The sequence below is a fragment of the Podarcis muralis genome, chromosome 5 (assembly GCF_964188315.1).
Source record: "Podarcis muralis chromosome 5, rPodMur119.hap1.1, whole genome shotgun sequence".
NCBI classification, from domain to species: Eukaryota; Metazoa; Chordata; class Lepidosauria; order Squamata; family Lacertidae; genus Podarcis; species Podarcis muralis.
This window is the reverse complement of record NC_135659.1, coordinates 81,427,043-81,451,958: the sequence shown is the minus strand read 5'-3', so window position 1 is coordinate 81,451,958 and position 24,916 is coordinate 81,427,043. Positions and strand designations below refer to the sequence as shown.

The 24,916-nt window shown below is 43.5% G+C and overlaps 1 protein-coding gene and 1 non-coding gene across 2 annotated transcripts in view; both read left to right on the top strand.

Annotated features, from left to right (window-relative positions):
* PREX1 (phosphatidylinositol-3,4,5-trisphosphate dependent Rac exchange factor 1) overlaps positions 1 to 24,916 on the top strand; it is a 232,398-nt gene that overhangs the window by 109,858 nt on the left and 97,624 nt on the right. The window contains exons 5-7 of the mRNA XM_028735152.2: positions 2,491 to 2,592; positions 15,933 to 16,094; positions 23,101 to 23,234. Coding sequence (XP_028590985.2) covers positions 2,491 to 2,592; positions 15,933 to 16,094; positions 23,101 to 23,234 — 398 coding nt within the window. The remainder of the gene's footprint in view (positions 1 to 2,490; positions 2,593 to 15,932; positions 16,095 to 23,100; positions 23,235 to 24,916) is intronic.
* TRNAM-CAU (transfer RNA methionine (anticodon CAU)) lies at positions 15,480 to 15,551 on the top strand. The gene has a single exon. It is a non-coding gene; the product is annotated as a tRNA-Met (tRNA).

Genomic DNA, 24,916 nt, shown 5'->3' with positions numbered 1-24,916 from the left:
AGAAAATAAAAGAGTTTCTTGTGTGAGTGGAATTGGCCCTGGTGCTCTCACAGTGGCTGAAATAGAGACCTGCCTTGGAAAATGTGGGGAAACTCTGTGCTGAATTCAAAGGCCAAGACTGGAGAAAACAACAAGGGGGACAAGAATGGTTTATGATTCACACAAGAACCCTGGAAAATGGGAACGAGAGTTTTGGGAGGTAGTGGCCAGCACTGCCAGCCTGAAACAGTCTGAAAAATGTGTGCATCGAAGCCAGACTCTGTGTCTATAGAGGAAATCTAATTATTGGTGTCTGGTGAAAACATCTTTGAAGAGTGAAAATGTTCATTGTGCAAAACTCATAAGCAGTTCTGGGCAGCTGTGTCAGATGATGCTCTGGAGATCTCATGAGAACCCCAGATGGGCAAAAGCTGGCAGGCTCAGGACTTGAGAAACACCAGTTGTTACCTGACAGGTACTTACTAAGTAAGAAGAAGTCTGTGGCAGAGATGGGGGACTAGGTGCTCTCAAGAGGAACACCACCCCCATTATTAAAACCACTCTGGGAACTGAAGCTTTGCCATGCGCCCATGAGGATGTTCAGGCTGCTCTGGAATGTGCATCTGGTCTGGGTGCATTTCAGTCTGTGCTGCTGATTCACTTCTGACACTACTTCTGGCAGGAAAAGAGGGTTTGGTGACCTGTTTTGTGTTCCAAATGAACACATGATTGAAAAACTATGGTACTTGCCAAAAAGTGCAATTTTATGAAGCATGGGTTCTGGCATCACTCTGAAGTTCTGTGGAGCTTCAGGGGAAGGCTAGGATGATCACATAGAGGAGGAGGAGGATCTGAGTGATAGAGGGAATTAGGAGTTAGAAGAAATCTATTACTCAACAGGTGCTCCACCTTCCACTTAGACCGCTAGCTGTCTGAAGTAGACAGCAGTGCAGGAACCTCATCTTCCTCACCAAGTCTTTTAGTGTCTCTCTGGAGAATCTGGTTTGGCAAGTGGAGCTGGAGAACTTGACCCAGATGGAATAGAGTGCAAGTAGTGAAAATAAATTGTGATTGCTGTTACGCTCCATTCCAGGGGCCTCGTACTCGCAGGAATCTTGGGTGATAGCCACTGTTACACACACTCAAGAGTAGACCCATTGCAATGAATTATTTCAATGGGTCTACTCTGCACATGACTAGCATTGGATGTTACTCACTGTCAATTCTTTTGCATATTGAGCTTGAGAGTTTTTAAATTGTTGTCTGCTTCCAAAGGGACAAATTGAACTAATTAGCAAAAATCCAACCAGTTTGCGCAGAATCTTGGCTTTCTTGCAGTCTGATCCTATTCATGCATGCTCATAATAGAGTATCACTGAATCTAAAAGGGCCATTTATTTATTAATTTATTTAGATTAGGGGATTAATTGGATGTGATAGGATATCTTTGCCTTCCCATCCACCCCAGGGACACATTGTAAGGATGAGTGAGTGGGTTCTGCTGTTCACATATACGAAGGAGCATGTGATGGAAACCAGGAAAACACCACCTTTACATCAGCATTACCTGGCGTTGCTCCATTGCTTAGAGTAGAAGCCTGGCTTCGATACTGGAAATGAACTGGGTGAGGAGAAGAGTATTTAAAGCAATGGAGTGCAGTGAAGTTGAGTGGGGCAGGGGAGGAGAAGGGTTGCGGTCTTTGCGGTGGTGTTCCTTTTCATGAAAAGTATAGATCCATACACTGACATTATGGTTGCATTCAGGCATCGTGCTAAAGTTTAAACCATAGTTTAGCATTAGGTGAAAAGTCCTAGGCAATCCTCAGGCTTGCATATTCCTTGCCCTGGCTGTGAGGAAGAGCTCAGAAGATTTCACTTCTCTTTTCCATTAGCTGCAGTTTAGTGCTTTGTCTGAACCCTAAACTACGGTAGATGCTAACTATGGTTTGTTTAAACAAGCCATCATCATCATTTATTTGTATGCCACTTTTGCATAGTAAACCATGCCAAAGACAGCTCACATAGTCACTGTCATTGAATTCATGGTTTGGAGTTTGCTTGTTTTAAACAAACCCATAGTAACATTAACCTCAGTGACAGTGTAGGCAGTAAGCCAAAATGGCAGCAAAAGCTGCCCAACTTCCTCCTTGCAGTTGCATGATATGTGAACTTGAGGCTTGCCCAGCCTTCTAAACAATGATTTAGCGTGATATCATGTAGTTTAATGTGTCTGTCCAGTCACATCTTATTTTAGTTATGCATAGGATTACAGTGTAGAATTTGAAATTCTTAATGCAGAAGCCATATGATGCCATGAAGCCAAGCTGGTTTAGGCTTGGTCAGTGCCTGGGTGGGAGACTTCCTTGAAGTCTGTTAAGGAAAGGAAATGAATGAATAACATGTTCCTTCATTTTCTCGCATACATTGAACTGATCCTCATTTTCTGAACTCCCTGAAAGTCCCTAGGAGCTTTGAGTCAAGGGTAACATTCTTTTTATTTTCTGGTTACAGAGCTGCATGCTTTTGGGAGGCAGAAAGACCACAGACATTCCACTTGAGGGTTATCTCCTAACTCCAATCCAGAGGATTTGCAAATACCCACTGCTCCTGAAGGTAACAAAGCATTTGTCCTGAATTGTTTGTTGCACATGTGGTTTCCGACTTGCGTTTGTGGAACGTTAACACTCTTGCAAGTTTGGGTGGAAGAAGACTAGTCCGTTGTGATGTGCTTGTATAATGCTTGCTTGGAGTTCTCAAGAAGACCAAAGGTGACCTTTGACCATCCAGAAGCTGCTGGACTACCAATTCCTATCATTCTTGACCATTGGCGATGAGGACAGGGGCTGATGGGAGTTGGAGTTCATCAACATCTGGAGAGCCACAGGTTCATTATCACTGGAACAGACAATGGATCTTACTGAGCGATCTTGACTTGTTTTATTAAATTTCACATGCGTTGTGCCCTGGGACAGAAATGATCAGTGGTGAGGTGCAGCTCCTCTCAGCATGATCACACAGGAGCCTTATTTCTGTGATTCTTCCCTTTTTCCTTTATCCATGCCCATGGCCAAATCACATTGAAGGTTATCTGCCTCATGGAGGGAGGGACTGCTGCTCTTCTTCCCTGCTTCTGAAGCACTGCCTGCAGCTGAGTGTATGCGCTGTAGTTTGATAATTGGCCAAGCGAGGAATCATCATTTGTGCAAAGCAGCAGAGCACTTGAACTCAGCTTCTGATCTGATTGAAATTAAAGGGCCCTTAAGGGTAATTTGAGTTGGTCAGCTGACACAACAGGACAATTTTTCCATGTAACGTCTTGTGCTCGAACCAGGACTCACTTGGTTCATTGACGTTTACTTCTGAATTGGATTTGATTGGGAAGTTATACTGTAAGTGGCCATTCTGAAAATCCCTCTCAGTTGATGTAACCCTCAGCACAAATCATTTTTGTAGCCTAAATTGCACCTCTTTTGAGGAGAGACAAAGGTTTGTACTTTAAAATGTGACAATAAAAAATGATATGTATTTTTCTTTTAGGGACAGACATTCAAAGTATAATTTCCTCATGTATGGTTAATTAGTATTATTTTTTAAAGAGGTCTATAAGGCCCCTGCAAGAACAGCACAGAAAATGTAATAAATAGGCAACAGTGACTACACATAAGAATGAATATGATTGCTTACCTGGCTTCTGGCATAGAAGGGGGAAGTTGCTATTGTTTGTTTTTGTATTTCTTGTTATGTTCAGTTTCTGTGTGACTTCATACCATATGTGTATCATTGAAATCCAATACAGATTATTAAAATTAGGACAATTAGTATAGGTGGTAGGAATGCGGGAGAAATTCAGTTCATTTCAAATTTAAAAGTGAGTATGTCAGATTCACGGTTCCAAAGGTGTACAGGTTTACAAAATAGGTGTACATAAACACATCTATCCTTCAAATTTTGCACTTATCCACATTTTGTGATGCGGTTCTCCAACCAAATAATGTTCATAAAAATGAGGAGACAGTATGCCATATTCTAGGCCAAATAACATAAAAAGTGCCTTATATAAGGAATATTTGTTCGCAAAAATGTGTCCATGGGTCAAAACTGCATACAAAAATGTGTTTATTAGGAGAAATCTGCAGTAAAATTATGATGATAAGTTGGTACCTGGATAGCAGACGGTGCAGGCACATAGGGCACCAGTCACAGCCTTTCCCACTATGGTGAAATGTGATTTTTATTTAAAATGAAGCTGTTATTTCTAAATATGAGTATGTATAACTTACATGCATTTTCTTAAAAAAATAAAGGCACAAGAACCCACCTTAAGAAGAAATGAGCTCCCTTTGACAGCCATTAGAGCAGTGTCGGCTTTCAGATGCATAACCAGTGAAAAGCTTCCAGTTACAGATAGGTAGCCGTGTTGGTCTGCCATAGTCAAAACAAAGAAAATTCCTTCCAGTAGCACCTTAAAGACCAACTAAGTTAGTTCTTGGTATGAGCTTTCGTATGCATGCACACTTCTTCAGATACACATACCAAGAACTAACTTAGTTGGTCTTTAAGGTGCTACTGGAAGGAATTTTCTTTGTTTTGACAGTGAAAAGCTTATGAGCTAGCAATATTTCATCAGTTTGTATTATCTCAAGTAGACTGGTCCTGCATGCAGAGGCAGATTTACGGGAGTGGCGTGGAGCCTTGGGGTGGGGGGCACCAAATTTTGCACGGGGTGCCACTGAAATTTGAGACTCCAAGGTCCGTCACTGCTGGGTGGAGATAAGACACACAAGAGATGTGTGCAAAATTGCCTTTTTGGATGTAGTCCTGGACTTCTATGAATCTGTGTTTCTTAATGTTAATGAGTAGCAATACTTGAGTCGGGATTTTGCCCTATCTGTTCTGACGTAGCTAAGTCTAGGAGTCAGGCTGTGACAAATTTAGCTTTTCTTAAAATGCCGCGTCAGCTTTCACAACAAGTACGAAATAACCCCGCTCCGTGTATTTACATTGGCTCAACGTTTGAGAGGAAGTTGAAGCCTGTCAGTCCCGTGGATTTGCATTGGGATTATGCGTGACACTTGGAGGACTTCTTAAACCTCTAGGATGGGCCAACAGACCAGAGGAAATAGGGATTTGATAAATGTGGTTTGTATACATTCCTCTCCAAGGGCCTCTATAATGTTTATGCTTCCTTATATATCCACATTGGGTTGGGTTGCATAGTTGGCTTTCTGTGGCGTTTATGGGAGTGTCGAAACTCAAAGTTGAGCAAACAGGAGGGAAAGGAGATTCTTAGTGCTGACCACAGATGGAAGCCTGATTAGGTTGCAGAATTCTGAGGTAGGGACGTGACCTGTGTTACTTGAGATTGCAGGTATGGGGACCCCAAATCTACCACCTCAGGGGGAGAGATTCTAGGCCAGCACTGTTTCAACTATGTTACTTTTCCATTTGCAAAGAATTCTTTGGCGTGGAGGAAAGCACTGAAACGATGTGATCTCCCGTAATCTATTCTGCTACCACTTTCTGCTGTATGTGTAGACTAGGCCAGAGCTATGAGTTGGGATTCGATTCCTCCATCTTGCAAAGGAAATAAAGAAGATTATTTTCAGGGCCTTATATACACAGGCAACATTTTCCTTGTTTGTTCAGCCAAGGTCATAACCACCAGTTCTGTCACAGGTAAACTCCCCCTCCAAGAGTTTTCCAAACCTGGATTCAGCTTTAGGCTAGATGCCCTTCAGGACTTAATTTGAGCAAAGGCTCAGCCTTAGAACCTATTTTCCATGCTTAGGATTCAGGGGTTTTTTTTTTAAGAATAAAAAGGAGTGCTCCTGAGCACAAGCAGAGTGACATTACTTATTGCTGAGTTATCAAATCCAGCTTTCTCAAGGGTTTCAGGGTCAGGTGACCTAAATTTACTAAGGCCTGGTTTGTGTTCAGTGCTAAGCCATACCATGACAAAATATGGACTAACATGAGAGTGCATCAATGAAAGCCACAGCTGCTTTGCTCCAGATAAACCACAAACTGTGGGGAAGGGCCCTAGCTCAATGGTAGAGCATCTGCATTGCCTGCATCCCACTCCCAGTCCATGGCATCTCCAAGCAGGGTTGGGACTGCCCTCTGTCTCAAAGACTGAAAATCCCTATCAGTGTAGATGATATTAAGCTAGATGGAGCAATAGTCTAACTTTGTATAGTGGTACCTCAGGTTACATACGCTTCAGGTTACATACGCTTCAGGTTACAGACTCCGCTAACTCATAAATAGTACCTCGGATTAAGAACTTTGCTTCAGGATGAGAACAGAAATCGCGTGGCGGTGGTGCGGCAGCAGCAGGAGGCCCCATTAGCTAAAGTGGTGCTTCAGGTTAAGAACAGTTTCAGGTTAAGAACGGACCTCCGGAACGAATTAAGTACGTAACCAGAGGTACCACTGTATAAGGCATCTTGCTATGTAGTCAAGATTTCAGTAGTTTACTGCCATAAGTGTTAATCCAGCCCTGGTCCCTTCTACACTGTGCTAATGCATAGTGGAAATTGAAGCCCAAGCACCAAAAGAACTGTTTCCCTTTAGAAAGGGCAGCTTCCATGAGCTCAGGTGGCTGGTGGTTGTAGTGGTGCAGTGATCATGTGTTAATCATATCCTTAGGGTGGGAATTAAATGCACTTACCTCTGTTCTCTTGCCCCCTAACATTATCGGCATATGTAGGTCACAGCAGCACACCCTCAGAGTCACCTGATTGATGACTTCGTGGTGTGGGGATTATGGATGCTTGCTGTGATTTTTGACCCTTGCACCCAGGATTTTGCAGGTATCTGGCTACAGTTCAAGCCGGCATTATTTTGGTTTCCATGCCTTGCAGCAATGTGAGCCACTTGAAAGCCACATTTGATAATTATAGGCTGCATCCTTGGTTGGGAGATTCCTGTGCTTCTGAGAAAGGATAACCTGGAGGCAGGAGCTGAGTTGCCAGACTCCAAATCCACTTGAAAGGTAATGCAAAACAGCATGGTGCTTTGCAAGCCTTAATGATGGTAGGTGTCAGAAATTTGAAATGGAAAGCAGTGCCTATAAGAAGTGTGATGGAAATCTGACAAGGTGCCCTTTATTCCCCCTTCGGGATTGTTAAAAGAGGATAGTGCTAATTAGCTAGAGGTTAAGGTGCTAAAATATTTCCCAACTCAAGATTTATGGTGAAGTCTGTGTGTGAGCTCACAGCCCTATAGGAAAATTAAAACCTGCTTCTTCTTCATTCTTAAAAATCAGTTTTCAGCCTAAAATAATACTGGCTTATTGTTGAAAATAGCTTAAGTGGGAGAGCAATATTTTTGTGCATGCAGAAGCTGACAGGTTTCATTCCTTCCTTCTTCAAGGATGAAAGCTGATGATGGGAAAGACCTCTGCTTGCAGGCCAATCTACAGAATATACAGTGGTACCTCGGGTTAAGAACTTAATTCATTCCGGAGGTACATTCTTAACCTGAAACTGTTCTTAACCTGAAGCACCACTTTAGCTAATGGGGCCTCCTGCTGCTGCCATGCCGGTGCCACGCGATTTCTGTTCGCATCCTGAAGCAAAGTTCTTAACCCTAGGTATTACTTCTGTGTTAGCGGAGTCTGTAACTTGAAGCGTATGTAACCTGAGGTTGTCCTTCCTTCCTTCCTTCCTTCCTTCCTTCCTTCCTTCCTTCCTTCCTTCCTTCCTTCCTTCCTTCCTTCAAAGTGTACTTAAATTGGCTGCATTTACTTTGAAGCAATTATGGGACCCTAATTTGAAACTTGTTGCCTCCCATTTTAGGAGACATGGACTGTGGTAGTACAGGGGAAGCAGGGCTTCTACTGTGTCATCACATCTGAGGAGCATAATTTGACCTATTCAGGCTAGAGACGTGCTGGCATTCTAGGCTCCTTTGGGTGCAGGAACTGGTTTTGGGCCAGTTTAGGAACATCAACAGCAGCACCATTTTCCAGTTGGCTTTTGACGTGGGGCATTTCAATGCCACGCAGGGCAAAGCTGGATGAGCCTGCCCAACTTGCAAAGCTCCCTGGGACATAGCTGTTCCTACAGTGAATCTTTAGGGCAGGGGTGGCTAATTTAAGCAGTCTCTATGAAGCAGGGTCTGGTGATTCAGCCTGAAAATGGGGATAAATAGTTTTCACATGATTCCAGCTGAAGGCATCATCTGGTATATCACAAGGAAACATGACCAATTAGGAGCTCACAACACCATGTACCAGTATTGTTGAAATAGTAATGAAGCAATGCAAAAGATAAATATAAAAAAGTTATCCAAAGCATGGGAAGAAACACGAATCATATTCATTGGCTATCATGGCTCTCTGTTTATGAACATCTGAAGCTGCCTTATCTGGAGTCTTGACCATTTGTTCATCTAGCCCAGCTTGACAGGGGCCCTCTAATAGCATCTCTCACCTGTGCTACCTGATATCCTTTTAACTGCAGAGGTCATGGAGTGAACCTCAGACTTTGTGTATGCAACGCATGTATTTTATCACTGAATTACAGGCTCTTATCTAGGATTTGTTTGGCTATGCCCTGCTTGGATTTATTTCCAGAATCTGCATTCTGCTGCCGGACTCATTAAATTTGCTGTTAAAAAATCCCACTGCACTCATGAGGATGACAGGAAACGGGATTGATTGGTGCAATCTCTCGCCTGCTATTAGTCCTAGGTTTTCCATAAATCTGTTCTGCAAGAACAAACCGCGTTTCATCATGCAGAGTAAAAAAGTCAAGAGTTAACATTCTGTTGTATAAAGTATCTCACAGGCTTTCCTCGAAGGGAGTGTTCTGAAAATTCAAGAGGGTGGAGCAAGGGAATACTTTTATGTGGATTGTTGTAATTTTCATCAGCAAAAGTATGTGCCTTGCTCCCTGTTTTAAGTATACAAACGAAGATGTTTAATCTGGTGTGGAGGATAATGAAGTGGGCGGTGGCAGGGCGGTGAGACGAAAACAAGACCAGTTTCTGTACAACAACATCCTTTCTTCGAGGAAATGCTAGAGCTGGGTTTGGTTTCAAGATGTTGTTTTGTAAAGATGCTCTCTTCTTTCCATCCTCTCTATTCTGCTGTGTGCTCATTTCTGTTCTCCTGGCATGACCAAGAAAAGGCCTCTTTGCACTTCGAATCTGCCCTGTCAGGAATTCCACCTGAACATTGCTTTGTACTTGGGATGGTGCAGGTCAGGTTTGGACCTCGGTACATTTCAACCTATGTGCGTGTGTGCATACTTCAGTTGCATCTTAAACCCTCGGACTAGCAGCTTGTCACTCTGGGCTTAATTCTCCATACTGGGCTTAATGTTTGCACACGCACTCCTGTCCACTGGCCTGCTTTCTCATCTTGCCTTTCCCTCCTATCTCATAACCACACACCAGTTTTGCTAGGCCATCATCTCCATACCATTTCCCTTGCTCGTTTCATATAATACTGACCTTGGCCTGACTATAAAATTGGACGTATGCAGGACTGAAATTGATTTGGGTAGAATCCATTTGAATATGCATGCATACCTATAATTTCTTAGGTTGTCTGCATCAAATGATGCAGATACTTGTTTGCAGTACCTCCTCTCTCAAGTATGTAGGTATGTGCACCCTTAGTCTCGGAGCAATGAGAGGGTTTGGACTCTTAAGCAGTCTTTTTATTGGCACAACCCAGTATGCAGGTATAAAATCACAGGATATCAAAGCCCTTTAATCTACCCCAAGCTCATTGTTCTCCTTTTTAAAAACAGCTCCTGTAAGACACAGTTGAACAGATTACAGTGGTACCTGGCTTCTCAAACTAAATCTGTTCTGGAAGTCCGTTCCAAAACCAAAGCATTCCAAAACCAAGGTGCGCTTTCCCATAGAAAGCAATGCAAAATGGATTATTATTTTTTCTTACCTGCACTGATGATAGTCATTGTTTGGATGGGGGGCTTTTATCCATTTCTGCAGTCACACAATCGATCAATCAGTGGCTGAACTGGGTTCCACCCAGTCAGAAAAACAAATTAACCAAAAAAGCTTCAAAAACAAAAAACGCAAAATAAATAGCAAAAACAAAAGCGCCAAACTTAATCCATTCTGGAAGTTCGTTTGACTTCTGAAATGTTTGAAAACCAAGGCGCAGCTTCTGATTGGTGCAGGTGACCTGGAAACAATAGCTGACAGTCGCATTAGACGTTCGGCTTCTGAAAAATTTTCGAAAACCGGAACACTTACTTACCGGTTTTTGGCATTTGGGAACCAAGGTATTTGAGAACCAAGGTACCACTGTACAAGATTGAATCTCACATGATTAAAAGTACACACTCACAGCACAACTGTGTTTATCAGCCCCAACAGAAATCTCTATCCCTGTTCAAACCTCCAAAGTTTAAATTACGAAGAAGTCAAAACTAAAGTTCAGTAGCATACCTTAGGCTTCTTCTTTCCTGGTGCTCACAGACACTTTAAAATTCTCAACCCAAAGCCATTCTAAGCTTCACCCTCAAAAAACCTAAACATTTGTGTTGCAGTGAATCTTAAAACATTCCTAATCCTCCTTCAGAAAGCTATGAGGGCACCTCTAAAAAAATAGCAAAGCAGTCTCGCCTTTAGCAATACAGAGAAAACAAAAGCAATTTAAAAAACAATGTAGAAAAACTATCTAAATAATTCCTGAAAACCAATAAACATTTCTTAGTCTTATCATCCTTAGCAGGCAAAGAAAACAAATAATAAAACCAAAACGGTGATACAGCAACCAGTATATTAATCTCAAACCAGATCCAGAAATTAAGCCTTTGTAATGTACTTGGGTGTTTTTCTTTTTGGTCTTTTCTTAGGTTGTGGATCAGGGCCTCCAGATTCAGGGTTCAGTTCTGTAGCAATCTTCGGGACTGCACAGAAAACTTCAATGTGCCTCTCCAAAGAGATTGAGCAAAGCTCCCGGTCATTCTGTCGCTCTGTGTTCCTGCCCTGGAACTGAGTTCTGGGCTAGTCCACTACACCCCCTGACTCAAACTGCAAATCAGAGTTGCTGAACCATTCATGCTGGTAGCAAGAAATGTCCCTCTGTGCTTTAAATGACAATTCTGGATCACAGCTAGGATTGTCTTGATGGTCTTGCTCTCATTTTGAAAAGACATCTAGCCATATGCTGCAGTGAATGAATGATTATACTATACTGTACTGTACTGTACTGTACTGTACTACACCAAAATGTTTAAATTGTCCTCTCCTACCATACTTGTGGGACACGGGTGGCACTGTGGGTTAAACCACAGAGCCTAGGACTTGCCAATCAGAAGGTCGCTGGTTGGAATCCCCGCGACAGGGTGAGCTCCTGTTGCTCGGTCCCTGCTCCTGCCAACCTAGCAGTTCGACAGCACGTCAAAGTGCACGTAGATAAATAGGTACCGCTCTGGCGTGAAGGTAAACGGCGTTTCCGTGTGCTGCTCTGGTTTGCCAGAAGCGGCTTAGTCATGCTGGCCACATGACCCAGAAGCTGTACGCCGGCTCCCTCGGCCAATAAAGCGAGATGAGCGCCGCAACCCCAGAGTCAGTCACGACTGGACCTATTGGTCAGGGGTCCCTTTACCTTTAACTTACCATACTTGTGTGGTGCGCCACACCTTTTGATAACCACTGCTTGAAATGTGTGATTGAGCAGTAAGGCAAACTTTCCAAGATTTTAGCTGCTGGGTGAAATTTCCCCCTGAAATGGTTATCATAGAAACTAGCCGATGGGGTTGCAGCTTCCAGGAGCCTGCAAGTTTCACTTTGTAAAAATTACATTGCCGCAGAATCAGTGGATTCTGACCAGACATGATAAAAGAGGGCGCTCTTGTTCTCACTGAGGAAGCAGAGAGCATTCCTAACATCTAATCAAAAGTACCCTTAACCTTTTTAATGCAGTCCTTCGTTTGTATTTTTTGTTGTTGTTGTTTATTTCTTTCCATTATCAAAATTATAATGTGCTTATAGGAGGGGGGAGGGCATTAGGTTTTTAATTTTCCTTTTTAAGCATTAAGAGGAAGAATATAATTAGAGGCTCAATAGACAGTGGTTGCCGTGTTGTTGTTTTTTACCTGATTATGTGAGCACTTCTGGGTTACTGGCATGAACAGTGGGTTTCTCGGGTGAAGTAGAAGGACCCAGTGCAGGATGCATGTTGACTCAGGCCAAACAAAACATGTCATCAATGCTGTTAAGGCAGCAGGATAGTCACATGCCAAGTGTGACACATCTGTACTGTTGATGGATTGTGATACCTTTTCCATGCCCTGGCAGTCGTAGCTTCGCTTCACCCTGCATGGCCTCGCAATCTGTTGCTCATTTTCTTTTCTAAAGTGCTAGCAAAATTTAGTTGCATTTTAAAAGCTGGGGGTGGGAAGCTTTATCTGACTCCGGGCACATTTTGTCAGCTCTTTCCCGGAACCTAAAAAATTGGTTCAGGCAGTTTTGCATGCCTATTCCAGGTTGTTGTTTTGCAGGTTTAATAATAATCACGTGATATATGTTCAAGAAGAGTTTCTCCTGATCCAGACAAGGAGAGCTCATTGTAAGCAACTTGCTTTGATGGTATCTGGGCGCCAACTGAAACCTGAAATACCACAGTTGTGTGTGCATGTGTCTTTTCTGCAGAGTCCACATCCCTAAAGGGTTGGGGTGCCTTTGGATTCTAGCTCCCTCCAGCCCCAGCCAGCATGTGGTTAGTGGTCACTGATTATGGGAATTGCTGGCCAGCAACACCTGGAGGGCTATAGGTTCCCACCTCTGAAATAAACCTTGACACCCATCACAAAGACATGCATTTTGCTAGCAATAAGTAAAAGAGCGAGGGACGCGGGTGGTGCTGTGGGTAAAAGTCTCAGCGCCTAGGGCTTGCCGATCGAAAGGTCGGCGGTTCGAATCCCCGCGGCGGAGTGCGCTCCCGCTGCTCGGTCCCAGCACCTGCCAACCTAGCAGTTCGAAAGCACTCTCGGGTGCAAGTAGATAAATAGGGACCGCTTACTAGCGGGAAGGTAAACAGCGTTTCCGTGTGCGGCTCTGGCTCGCCAGAGCAGCGATGTCATGCTGGCCACGTGACCCGGAAGTGTCTCCGGACAGCGCTGGCCCCCGGCCTATAGAGTGAGATGGGCGCACAACCCTAGAGTCTGTCAAGACTGGCCCCGACGGGCAGGGGTACCTTTACCTTTACCTTTAAGTAAAAGAGCAACACTAATGGTCTGCTTGACAAAGGTCTGTTATAGAAGCTTATAGAATCAGAGTAGCAAAATGAAACAAGCAAAACCTGTACATGCAGTCATCACCATGCGTTTTGTTGACAGAATTTGCTGTTTCTTGGGACAGGAGTTGATAATCGTGACTCAGAAAGAACGTAGATTCCTTTTCTCTCTCCTTCTTTTGTTTACTTATGCTCGGAAAATACACCAGCCTGGTTACAGATCTGGTGCTGCATTTCCAGTTGCATTGAAATTCACTCCATTTAAGCTGCCTCTCTGGAAACGTGGAAGGAGGCAGCTGTGCAGCGGTTTTGCCATTGGGTCACAGAGCTAAAAGCTATCAGAGCTAAATATAAGAAGCAAATAGGAGTATTGGAAGAATGTGAAACATTCCAGACAGGCTAAAAATGTCACATTTTAAACACCCTATTATGTACCAGGAGGAAACGAACAAGTTTAGTAAGGCTTTATTGAAAGGATCTTTTATCCAAATGGGGTTGGCTGTAAAAGGTCTGAAAAAGATGATTAATTTTAAGTAGACACGGGCTACGCTCTTTGCCAAACCCAGGTCATTGTTGATTACCATCTGTTTCCAGAGTCTTCCCAGAGTTGCTTTTCATAGCAAACCTAACCTAGTTTCTCTGCTCTGGTCTGAACCACACAAATTGTAGTCTTATTTTGGTGTTTGGAACCATTGGGAAAATGCAGGACTAGCCACCAACACCACCACATGTGCCAGGCTTGTGGTCCAGCCAGTACATGACTGATGTCAATAGTTTGACGTCACCTCTCTAGCCATATATACCTGCAGCTTAGGATAACACTTCACACACCTGATAAACTGAACTCTAGTCTATGAAAACTAATACATAATGATGGTGTTTCCTGCTTGGCAGGGGGTTGGACTCGATGGCCCTTGTGGTCTATTCCAACTCTATGGTTTTATGATTCTATGATTCTATGTATTGGTCTTCAAGCTGATGCAAGACTATTGTTTTTGAGAGTGAGTTTGGATGAATGGTGGGAAATAAGACTAGGGTGCAGGAACCTGGTGTGTTCACTGGCAGGCCTTTAAGCAGAGTGTCCTCTTCTCCCTGGGCTTCTGAGAAAACAGTGGACCTGCCAGCAACAACTCTACCCGCCTGAGAAACAGTTTCTATCCAAATTCGATTTTGGTTTTAAACGCAGTGTAAGGAGTCTCTATGGGAGTATATTGTATTTAAAAATGGGGTATCAGAGTTTTTAGGGGACTAACCAGGTTGGGATAGCTGGCTTGTTGGTTTTTGAATGTCTTATTATTTTAATGTTGTACTTAGTCTTGTTTTTAAGTTGTATTTTAATCAATTGTTTTTATACCTGGTGTTAGCTGCCCTGAGCTCAGTCTTGGCTGGGGAGGGCGGGGTATAAATAAATGTATTATTATTATTATTGATTATGATTATGATCATTATTTAGATTTTTCAATTTCTTTGTTCTGTATGGGACAACAACAATAAAGATTATCGTATCGTATCGTAATAGTACAGCAACAAAAGCAGTACCCAAGGCTGGTCCAAGGGCAGAGTCTAAGTCAGCAGAGTCACAACAAAGTGTCATGCAAGAGGCACAATGGGAGCAGAGCAGCCCATGGTCACCCTTGGTCAGGTTTGGCACAGGCAGGACTTCCATTCCCAAGCAGAGCAGAGAGCTGGTACATAGACATTGTTCCTGCAGCTCTTCCAGCCCAGCCTTGGGGTTTTTGGTCTGGAGCTGCTGGAATCATCCCCAAACCAATGCGGACTCCTATCAGCTCCCTTTTCTACAGAGGTCTCATTGAAAAGAAGGTCTTACTCCTAAGGAGACGCTTTCATATAGTTGGACACTTCTCCCGATTGGTTGGGTTTCCATCTGGTGTTTTAAGGTGCCATCTTTCCCTCAGGCTTGGGACCCATTCAGCCTTAATGTCAGAGGCTGAGCTCACTCTGGGACCCTCGTCACAGGATCCTGGTTCCTTTCCCCCAGATGGAGCCTGACCTAGGGCTTGATGTAAGGCCTCCTGGTCTTCCTCTGTTGAGGACTCCCCTGGCTAAAACATGACACAATGCTGGACCTCCACATTGCTGGTGGTCATGTTGCCTGGGGCTGAAGGGAGAGTCCAACATCTGAGAGGCCACAGGTTCCCCATCCCTGCCCTAAAGGTATCACTTCCAGAATTATAAGCATTTCAGCCCTCCAAGAAGAGACATTTACAAGTTGGAGGGTCTTATCTTGCAGTGCTTTGACATCATTTGACAGTCTTGAGCCTAATAGCTCAGTCGGTAAAGCATGAGACTCATAATCTAAGGTTTGTGGGTTCGAGCCCCACTTTGGGCAAAAGACTCCTGCATTGCAGTGGGTTGGACTAGATGACCCTCGTAGTCCCTTCCAACTCTACAGTTCTATGATTCCACAATTCTAATATCTTCCTTTGAAAGCATCAGGAGTGGGGAGTTGGTGGTCCTCTAGGAATTGCTGGATTCCAGCTCCCATCATCCCTGACTAAGGGCCGGGCTGTCTGGGGCTGATGGGAGATGGAGTCCAACAGCAAATGCAGGGCTACTGATTTCCCATCCCTGAATGTGTACGCAACTTTGCTTCAACACATTCCTTGATGTTGCTTCAACACCACAGTTGCATTTCCCATCTCCATAATATCACCTGAGGCTACCTTGTGCTGTCGGAAGTTGATTTCTTTCTCCCCCTCTTTCTTTCTAGGAGCTCGCCAAGAGGACACCCAGCAAACATGCAGATTATCAGGCAGTGCAGAATGCATTACAGGCAATGAAAGCAGTCTGCACCAATATCAATGAGACCAAGAGGCAGATGGAGAAGCTGGAAGCCCTTGAGCAGCTGCAGTCTCACATTGAAGGATGGGAGGTACGATGGCTGGAGGAACAATGAGCCTGCAATCTTGCCTCCAGCTGTTTTGGGACTGCAAGTCCCATCATCCCTAGCTAACAGGACCAGTGGTCAGGGATGATGGGAATTGTAGTCCCAAAACAGCTGGAGGACCAAGTTTGGCCATCATTACTTTACATGTTTGTGTGCATGAGAAAATCCCATTGAACACTATGGGACTTACATCCAAGTGCATATGCATAGTTTGGGCTGCTTGACATGGTGGCAGGTTTTTGCAAATAGTACATTCTGGTTTTTTTGAAATGTCATGTATGGATTTCCCCCTCATTGGTCTTAAGTGATGTATGGTAAGATTAAGTAGCTGTAAAAATTACACTAGAAAGTTTTTAAGGAGAGCTGTTTTCTTAAATAATGTTTTTCTAAAAGTACAGCATTCCATACAAATTATGAAAGGCAACAATTACCATTGCACTAAAATGTACTATTCATAAGATACTAATAAAAGTAGAAAATGAAGATTATTCATCAATTGGAAAATATTAATTCTATCTGAGTATGTATTTCAGAACCATTCTAGGTAAAGAAAAAAAGGTAAAACCATTATATCAACCATTATATAATATAATGATATAACCATTATATCAATGATATAACCATTATATCAGTGATATAACCAATTATATCAGAACCATTATATCAAGCACCAAACAGGGCAAACAAACCAAATCCCTGTAGAAAACTATATACACTATCTCTAAAATGAATTCTAAAGTTAAATTTAATAATCTTAAAATGATCTTTATTTTACATAAACATTCATTTATTGTTGGAATATATATATATGTGTTCTGTGTGTGTTTGCTTTGCTAAAATCAACTACTTTCAAATGCAGGGGAGCTTTTTTATGTGGTCAACAGAATTACCTAGGGTTCAGCGTTAAGAGAGATAAAGAACAGGCACTTAGATGATTCTTTGTATGGAAAAAGGATGAAACTGGGGTGCATGCTATTGGCCTGGGGTTCTGATTGCATAAGGCAGCCTCTGCCAACCTGGTGCCTTCCAGGTGTTTTGGACAACAACTCCCATCAGCCCCAGCTAGCACATGGTGAAAGCTGGTATAACTAAGTGCACTGATGGGATGATAAAGGAAAATAAAGACCTTTCCAATTTGCAAAAGAATGTTCCCTGCCTGATTGCCTAGAGATGCTTCACCACAGGAGACCAAATGATTGGCTATTTATAAGCTTGACAAAGAGGAAAATTTAGCAGAGATGCCTCTTGTGATAGAAGCTAGTAATCAGGGGTGCAGCCTTTAATTGAAATTCAATTAAAAGCCTTCTTTATAAGCTCGAAAATGCATCCCTAATTAAACAGACGTGATTTTTAAAAGTGTTGCATGGCTTTTAGAAGCATTGGTAAATGCCAATTTAGGAGTGGCATTCTCTTCTTCTTTCGAGGGGGAAATTTCTCTGGTTCAAGGATGGACAGCCAGATGTTGTTGGGTAACAACCCCCGTCATTCCTAACTACTTGATCACGTTGTCTGGGGCTGTTTAGAGTTGAAGTCCAACAACACCTCGAGGGTCACAGATTTTGCTTCCCCGCTCTCATTCTAAGACAGAGCCTGCCACAATCTATGCATGTAACATCTAAAAACAAATATTCCCCTCTCAAAGTGATTGCTTTAACCATATATAAATTTATGCATACGTATTTAAAAATACGATTAATGAAAATGTATTTGATCAGTAGTACAGTATTTCTTTGATCAGCCCAGCTAGTAAGGGATTCTGCAACTGCTTGGCAGATATGGAAGTTGGACATCTGTAGCAGAGGCTGTTAGTGGAAGTAGAGACTTTAGGGAGAGAAGAGTACGTCTTTTATTCCACTATATGGTGCTGTGATTGCTAAATGACTTCATGGATGTATTGGTGCCGGGAGAACAGTGGGCCTGACAGTTAAATTATCCAGCCTGATGGTTGCCAGCTGAGGATTCCTCCACTGAAGCCATCTTTCAAGAGGTCATGTAAACTTCCTCATATTCAGACTATTGGGCGTACTCCACAATTGCCGTTGTTGTTTTGTTTTAAGGCCTGCTCATTTTTCCCTTCAAAGATGTTCTTGGCATCCAACTTGAGCCACTTGAACAGCCCAAGATAATCCAGCTGTGTGTGTGTTTTTGGATAGCCAGCTCGGCAAACAAAGCTCTGAGGCCGTGTTTAGTGCAGCGAGACTCCAGGCTCAGTTGTAATACCATTCTGGACTTGATATGACTTGGGGCTTTTGAGAGGGGTGGGTGGTAAGTTGGGCTGGAAGTCCGAAACCTCAGTTGCCATTTTGCCAGGACATCCATGGGAGGTGGTGTTTTATTAAACAAAACCATGATCAGGCTTGATTTTGTAGGGTTGAAATGTCCCACAGTGAGCATTCTGGGAAAGAAAACTGTTTCTGATATGTTTATTGGTGGTATTTTACAAAAAAGCGCTGTCCACCATAATTCATTCTATTACTTGGAGAGTTCAAAAGGTAAAATCAGCATTTGTCACCATTAAACAAAACCATCAGAATGTACATATAAGTTTGCCTCTATTAGGAGCTTATCTTGGGTCGATGTAGTTTTGAAATTGTTGTAACCTGCAGGTGACCTAGGAATATATAGGCAAATGTTGTGTTTGGATAATAGTCTGATTGCTTTTTTAAATACTTTAAAAGGTCTGCAAAACAAGTTCCAAAGATGTGTAGATATGTGTGTTGCCCTGGGAGTTAATCATAGTAATTAAATTGTTCCTACTCCTTTGCTTTCTCTCTAATCATCTCCTCCTTTTGCCTCACTGATCAGGTGCTAGCACAGCCTTCCCCAAGCTGGTGCCCTCCAGATGTTTTGGACTACAGCTCTTGTCATTCCCAGTAGGAGCTGTAGTCCCAAACAGAAAATTATTTACTGATGTGGAAAAGACCACAGAGATTACAGCAGCCAGCCTCTCTGGGAGGCTGCCACTACCAAAGAGCCCTCCTCTTTAACATTACCTTAATCAATAATATTTAGGCTTTTATCCTCCTCAGAGTAAGCCCACTGAAATAAATGGTGATGTCCATTAATTTAAACGAGTCTGTTCTGAGCAGAACTAATATTGGATACAACGCTTGATCATTAATATTAAAATGGTGATCTGCAACAGGCCTAGGCAAACTCCGGCCCTTCAGATGTTTTGGAACTACAATTACCATTATCCCTAGCTAGCAGGGCCGGAGTTTGCCTATGCCTGATCTACAAGGATGGGAAATAGTTAGGCAGTTTGCTACAAGCAAACATGTTGGGACCCAGTGTGGTATAGTGGTTAGAGTGTCGGACTAGGACCTGGGAGATCCAAATCCCCACTCTGCTGTGAAGCTCACTGGGTGTCAAGGACCATGCTGAGGAGGGCTGGACTGAGGTGGAATGGTGGGAGCTTCCCCCTCCCACTCCCCTTGATCAGGATCCTGAATCTTCCCAGGAACAGGAGGACAGTATAGATTTGGAACAGTGGTTTGCAGAGGGACATAGTTCAGAAGGCAGAAGCTGGGAAATACTGGATGGGGAACAGCTAGGAGAAGAAGCACTGGGAGAGAGAGAGAGTTAACAGATTCACTGTCTCTGGAAAGCATTCATCCGCTCAGCTCAAGGTCAAAAAGAGCTGATAAGGTGGCAGCACAGAAAGCACCATGGTTATGAGCTCAGGTTACAACATGTGGTAGTGACGTGGGTGACCAGGGAGGAAGTGGGTGGAACCCTTAATTGAGAGCACCGTCATTCCTAGGAAATGGATTCTTTGTTCTCTCGCTGTGATCCTTAAAGTTTCTAACTGGTAAGAAGACCCCTTTTCCTTTGTTCTGCTTATCTACTGCCAAAGGGGGGCGGCGGGCGGGGAGGAAGCTGAGTCCCTGAAGCCAAACACTTGGTGACCTTGAGCCAGTCACTGACTCTCAGCCTAACCTACTTCACAGGGTTGTCGTGGGGATCAAAGGGGGGGGGGGCATAATAATAATGTATGTCACCTTGTGCTCCTTGGAGAAGAATATGGGATATAAATGCAATATATATATATATCAGCAAGAGCACTCATTTAGAGTTAGAGGGAGGTATTTGTGGCACAGTGGCTTTGAGGCTGAGTTGAGGAAGCTCCCAGTTTAAATCTCCTTTCTGCCATGAAGTAGTTTTAGACGAGCTACTATTTCTTAGCTAAGGGTTTTTGAGATGATGTATATGTAGCACACAGCACTCTAAAGTTACATATAAATGATGGTTATTATTACTACTCTTATTAGATTTGTTGAATTGCCTATACTTTGTCCTCCCATTACCATTCTGCTGCTGAAAGTGTGAAACTGATTCAAATGTGGGCGCAGTGAAAATGGAAAGGAAGCTATTCTGCTGACAATGTGTGTTTCACAATCCCCCAATGGTTCTCTTTTTTATTCTTCCCAGAAAGACACCAGTAGGTCAAATTATCTCATTCACTTCCTTAGTCTGGTATGAACAGCAGATAAGGAAGTCACTGTTAGCATCTCCCTCCCTCTCAATCACACCACAAAGCAAGAAATATACATACAAGCACACAAACAACACATTTCTCTCTTGTGAAATGTATTCGCCAGGTGATTTGCTGGGTGTTAGTCATTGCAGTTTGGAGGATTACCTGTGTGTTTCTGCCCTTGGGAAAGCATAGCAAATGTACAAAAAAGCCACCCTGTTTCATTGGATCTGGTAAAAAATTCATTCCAGTAGTTTGGAGTAGTCATGGAAACTTTGCATCCGTTTTTCACTTATGCCTATAGACTGTATTTGCATGAAAAAGTAAACCATGGTTTGCTGTTGCATGTATGAGCAACCTCAAGCTCCTGGGCTCCTGCCTCCTCTTCTCCCACACATGCAGGGAGATTCAAAGCTTCCTTTCCTTTCCTGGTTAGTGTTAAACCATAGTTTGATTCTGGATCTAAATGTGGCAAACCATGGTTTGCAAAAGCCTTAGTTTACCCAAATATTAATATAATAATCAGGACCTTCACATTTGTGGAACTCTCTGCCCTGGGAGGTCCAACTTGCCTCCTTTTTTGTTGGTTTTCTGTTACCTTTTGAATATTTGATTTTGTTTAAGCAAGCCCTTGACCTCATAACAGTGATTCTTCCCCCTTGCTCCCTCAAAAAATGTCTTTTGTCGTTTAAAGCAACAGCAACAGCAACAGAAACAGCAGCAGTATAATTTTGCTTCTGTTGTTTTTGTTGGAACTTTATAATTATTTTACTTCTATGATTTGTTTTCATATGTTGGCTAATCACCTTCAGTGCTGTGTTCTGAAGTGGAAAAGGAGGATACAAAACTCAAAATACAAAATGGCATGGTTTACAGTTGTACTGCAGTGTCTGAATTTATATGGTGTACATACTGTACAACACTTGGCTATTTAAGTGTGCAGCAAATAGCAGGTCATATCCACCCTTACAGGTTACTCTCTCCCATGGACAGAGAGACCACACGCACGCACACACAAACACACACACACACGCAGAGAGAGAGAGAGAGCGCTTTTCCATAGGGTCATGCCCAAAGTTGGGTGCAGTAGGGTGTTGTTGAATTTGCAGGATTATTATTATTTTTAAACTGCCGTCAAGTTGAAGCTTTCACTGGTATATATCGACTTCACTGCAGAATTCCCAGATCCCATGCTTACCAGCACCATCCCTCAGCTTCTAAAGTGTGCTGACACTTCTTATCACCTTTACTGTTGTCGTGCCCAGAATGGAGGTGAGGGGAGTCTGGGATCCAGTCAAAATTCAATGGGGAAGGGAGGTATATTCAACTTCTGAGACACATTTATCAGGCAATTATTGAAGACCTTGGCACTGGTGCCAAAATACCGTATTTTTCGCTCCATAAGACACACCCGACCATAAGATGCACCTATTTTTTAGAGGGGGAATGCAAGAAAAAAAAATTCTTTAAAGGGAGCGCTGAGCAGAGCCTGTCTGCCTCCCAGGCTCTGCTCAGCGCTCCCTTTCACGAGCCACGTGAAGCGTGTGTGTGGCGCTTGCAGGCTTTTCCCCAAGGAGGGAGAAGGGCAGCCTGTCACTGATGGGCTGCTCTTCTCCCTCCTCGGGGAAAAGCCCCCAAGACCCACACATGCGCTCCACGCGGCTCTTTAAAGGGAGCGCGGTTCTTGGGGGCTTTTCCAGGAGGTGAGGAAGGGACTGAGAGGCTAAGCCAGAAGCTAGAACAGCGAGAGGGAGCGCTGCACAGCGATCCCTCTTGTTGTGCTAGCTTCTGGGATAGCCGCACGAAGCCTCCTCAGGGCAGCGGGATGAAGGCTCCCCCTGCCCTGAAGAGGCTTCGCGTGGCTAAGCCAGAAGCTAGAACAGCGAGAGGGAGCGCTGCGCAGCGATCCCTCTTGCTGTTCTGGCTTCTGGGATAGCTGCGCAGCCTGCATTCGCTCCATAAGATGCACACACATTTCCCCTTACTTTTTAGGAGGGAAAAAGTGTGTCCTATAGAGTGAAAAATACGGTAGCTATCAGTGGCTACAAACCCAGATGGCCGTGCTCTGCATTCATTCTAATGGGCAGTATGCTTCTGAATAGCACTTGCTGCAAATCACAGGAGGGGGAAAATGCTCTTGTGTGCAAGTCCTACCTGCGCGTTTCCCATAGGCATCTGGCTGGGTGCTGTGGAAACAGGATGCTGGACTGAATGGACCACTGTTCTGATCCTGAAGGAATCTCCTTATTGGTGGGTGCACTGCCACCCATTGCTGTTGTGTTGACAACCCTGACCTGGCTTATTAAAAAACAGGAGAATTCTTAGCTCTGACGATCGCTGAGAAACTACATAAAAAGGGGACATGTAGCATCTGTTTTACTGCAGTAATGTCACCTTGCAGCCCTCGAGAGATGGATGTGATAAGCATATATAAGAGTGCTAAGTAGAATTGTTGATTACCACTTCAATTAGAGGGTGAATTGATGGCACTGTGGTTTTTTTTTTCTGCTTAAGGGATCCAACTTGACAGACATCTGCACCCAGCTCTTGCTCCAAGGCACCTTGTTAAAAATCTCAGCGGGAAACATCCAGGAGAGAACCTTCTTTCTCTTTGATAACCTCCTCGTTTACTGCAAGCGGAAATCCAGGTGAGCGCACCTGTCTGTGCTGCTTCTGAAGTTCCATGATTCTTCTGAAACACAAAGAGAGAGAGAGAAGACATAATTGTGCTACGTTATCTCTGGGTGAAAAAGGAGAGGGCAGCTAAGACTCGTGCTTCCTTAAGGAAGACCCACCTCATATTTTGAGCACTAGGGCTGTAGACATACATGCTGATCAGAATCGCAGAGCCTGCTGCCCTGGCATTCGTCATTAAAATGATGATGCATTGCAGAGTCAGCTCCGTGCTGGAGGTGAGGTTTACTGCCGCAGGCCTTCTCAGAGCAGGTGGGTTTGCAGGAGCACCGGGAAGCTGGGCACATTGCCAATGACAATTTTGAGGTTTTTCCAAGCATGGCGTGAAGGAACGCAGAGGGATTCTGGTGAATACCTTAGGCAAAGAAAGCAGATGCAGAGAGAGGGAGGGGGAAACTAACAGGTGCAGTGTGCATAAAACAAGGAAGAGGTACAGCTATATCATTTGTGAAAGTAATGCTTTTTATTTATTTTTTTGCTTTCCCTTAAAAAAAACCCCTCCAACCAATATAAGCTTTTGCTATCTTTTGAAAGAGTTGGGAGCTGAGATTTCAGCAGCCCCTTCACCAACTAAAGCTTTGCCATAGTTAGCAAGGATTGATACTGACAAATTTCCTGATTAGTTTTTGTATTTCTGCCTTTTCTGTTTTACCATGGTGTGTCCTTTGTTTTCACATTCAGCTACTCATGTCCTCCTTTATCTTGAACTTATTTGCCCATTCCCCTAGACCACATGCCACTCACTCTGTTTGCTAACCATGAGCACCTTACAATTAATTCTTCAACTCCTAACACCCTTCTTTCTGATCCTGCCTATACTCTTTCCCTTATTCTTTGAGTCTTCCTGGTTCTGTTTGTAGTCCGAGTTCATGAAACCCCTCCCTTTCTGCAGGCAGTTTTCCCGGAACACTAAGTTTTAGGAAACAAAATGTTCTGTTGCCTTTTGAGAGAGTGCTCTTGTTTGTCCAGAGCAGGCATCAGTGAGCAACTCTTCTATAGTTTGGCTTGGAGTCGGATAAGACGGCTCTGACACTTTCAGCTCCCCGAAGAATCTGTGTTTATATTTCCCTAATAACCATAGCAAGCACTGCCCAGTTCTCCGGAATCTGATTTTCATTAAAAGCTAGGAGAGTCTGCAGCATGTTGCCTAATAGTGAAGGATATATTTAGACATGGCAAAGCTACTTTAATTTTTTGATGGTTCATCTGTCTGGCTGCTATTTAAATTCTGATCCAGAATGGAAATAAATGTCTGCCCACTTGTAGTAGCTATCCAGCTGCAAGCCTCAACAAGTGACACCCTAATAGGATGCAGCACTGAGAGATGGAGCTTTAACATTATGTTAATAGGATGCAGCTTTCCCCTGCTGCAGCTGTGAGCTTATGCTTTCACTTAGGCTGATTTTTAGTTATCTTGCAGCCTGTCATCCTTCAGACATCCCACTCTGAGGCCTCTTTCACAAATATCCACAGCAGTAGGCATATTCAGGCATTCACATGCTCAAAGGGTTCAGGGGGGCAGATACATTCTCATATGCACCCTTCCTAACTGACCACCCCTTAACCTTCCCATGTTGCACAAGGAAGGTCCCCATGCGGCTTCAAACAAACCATGGTCTTAGTCATAAATAGTAAA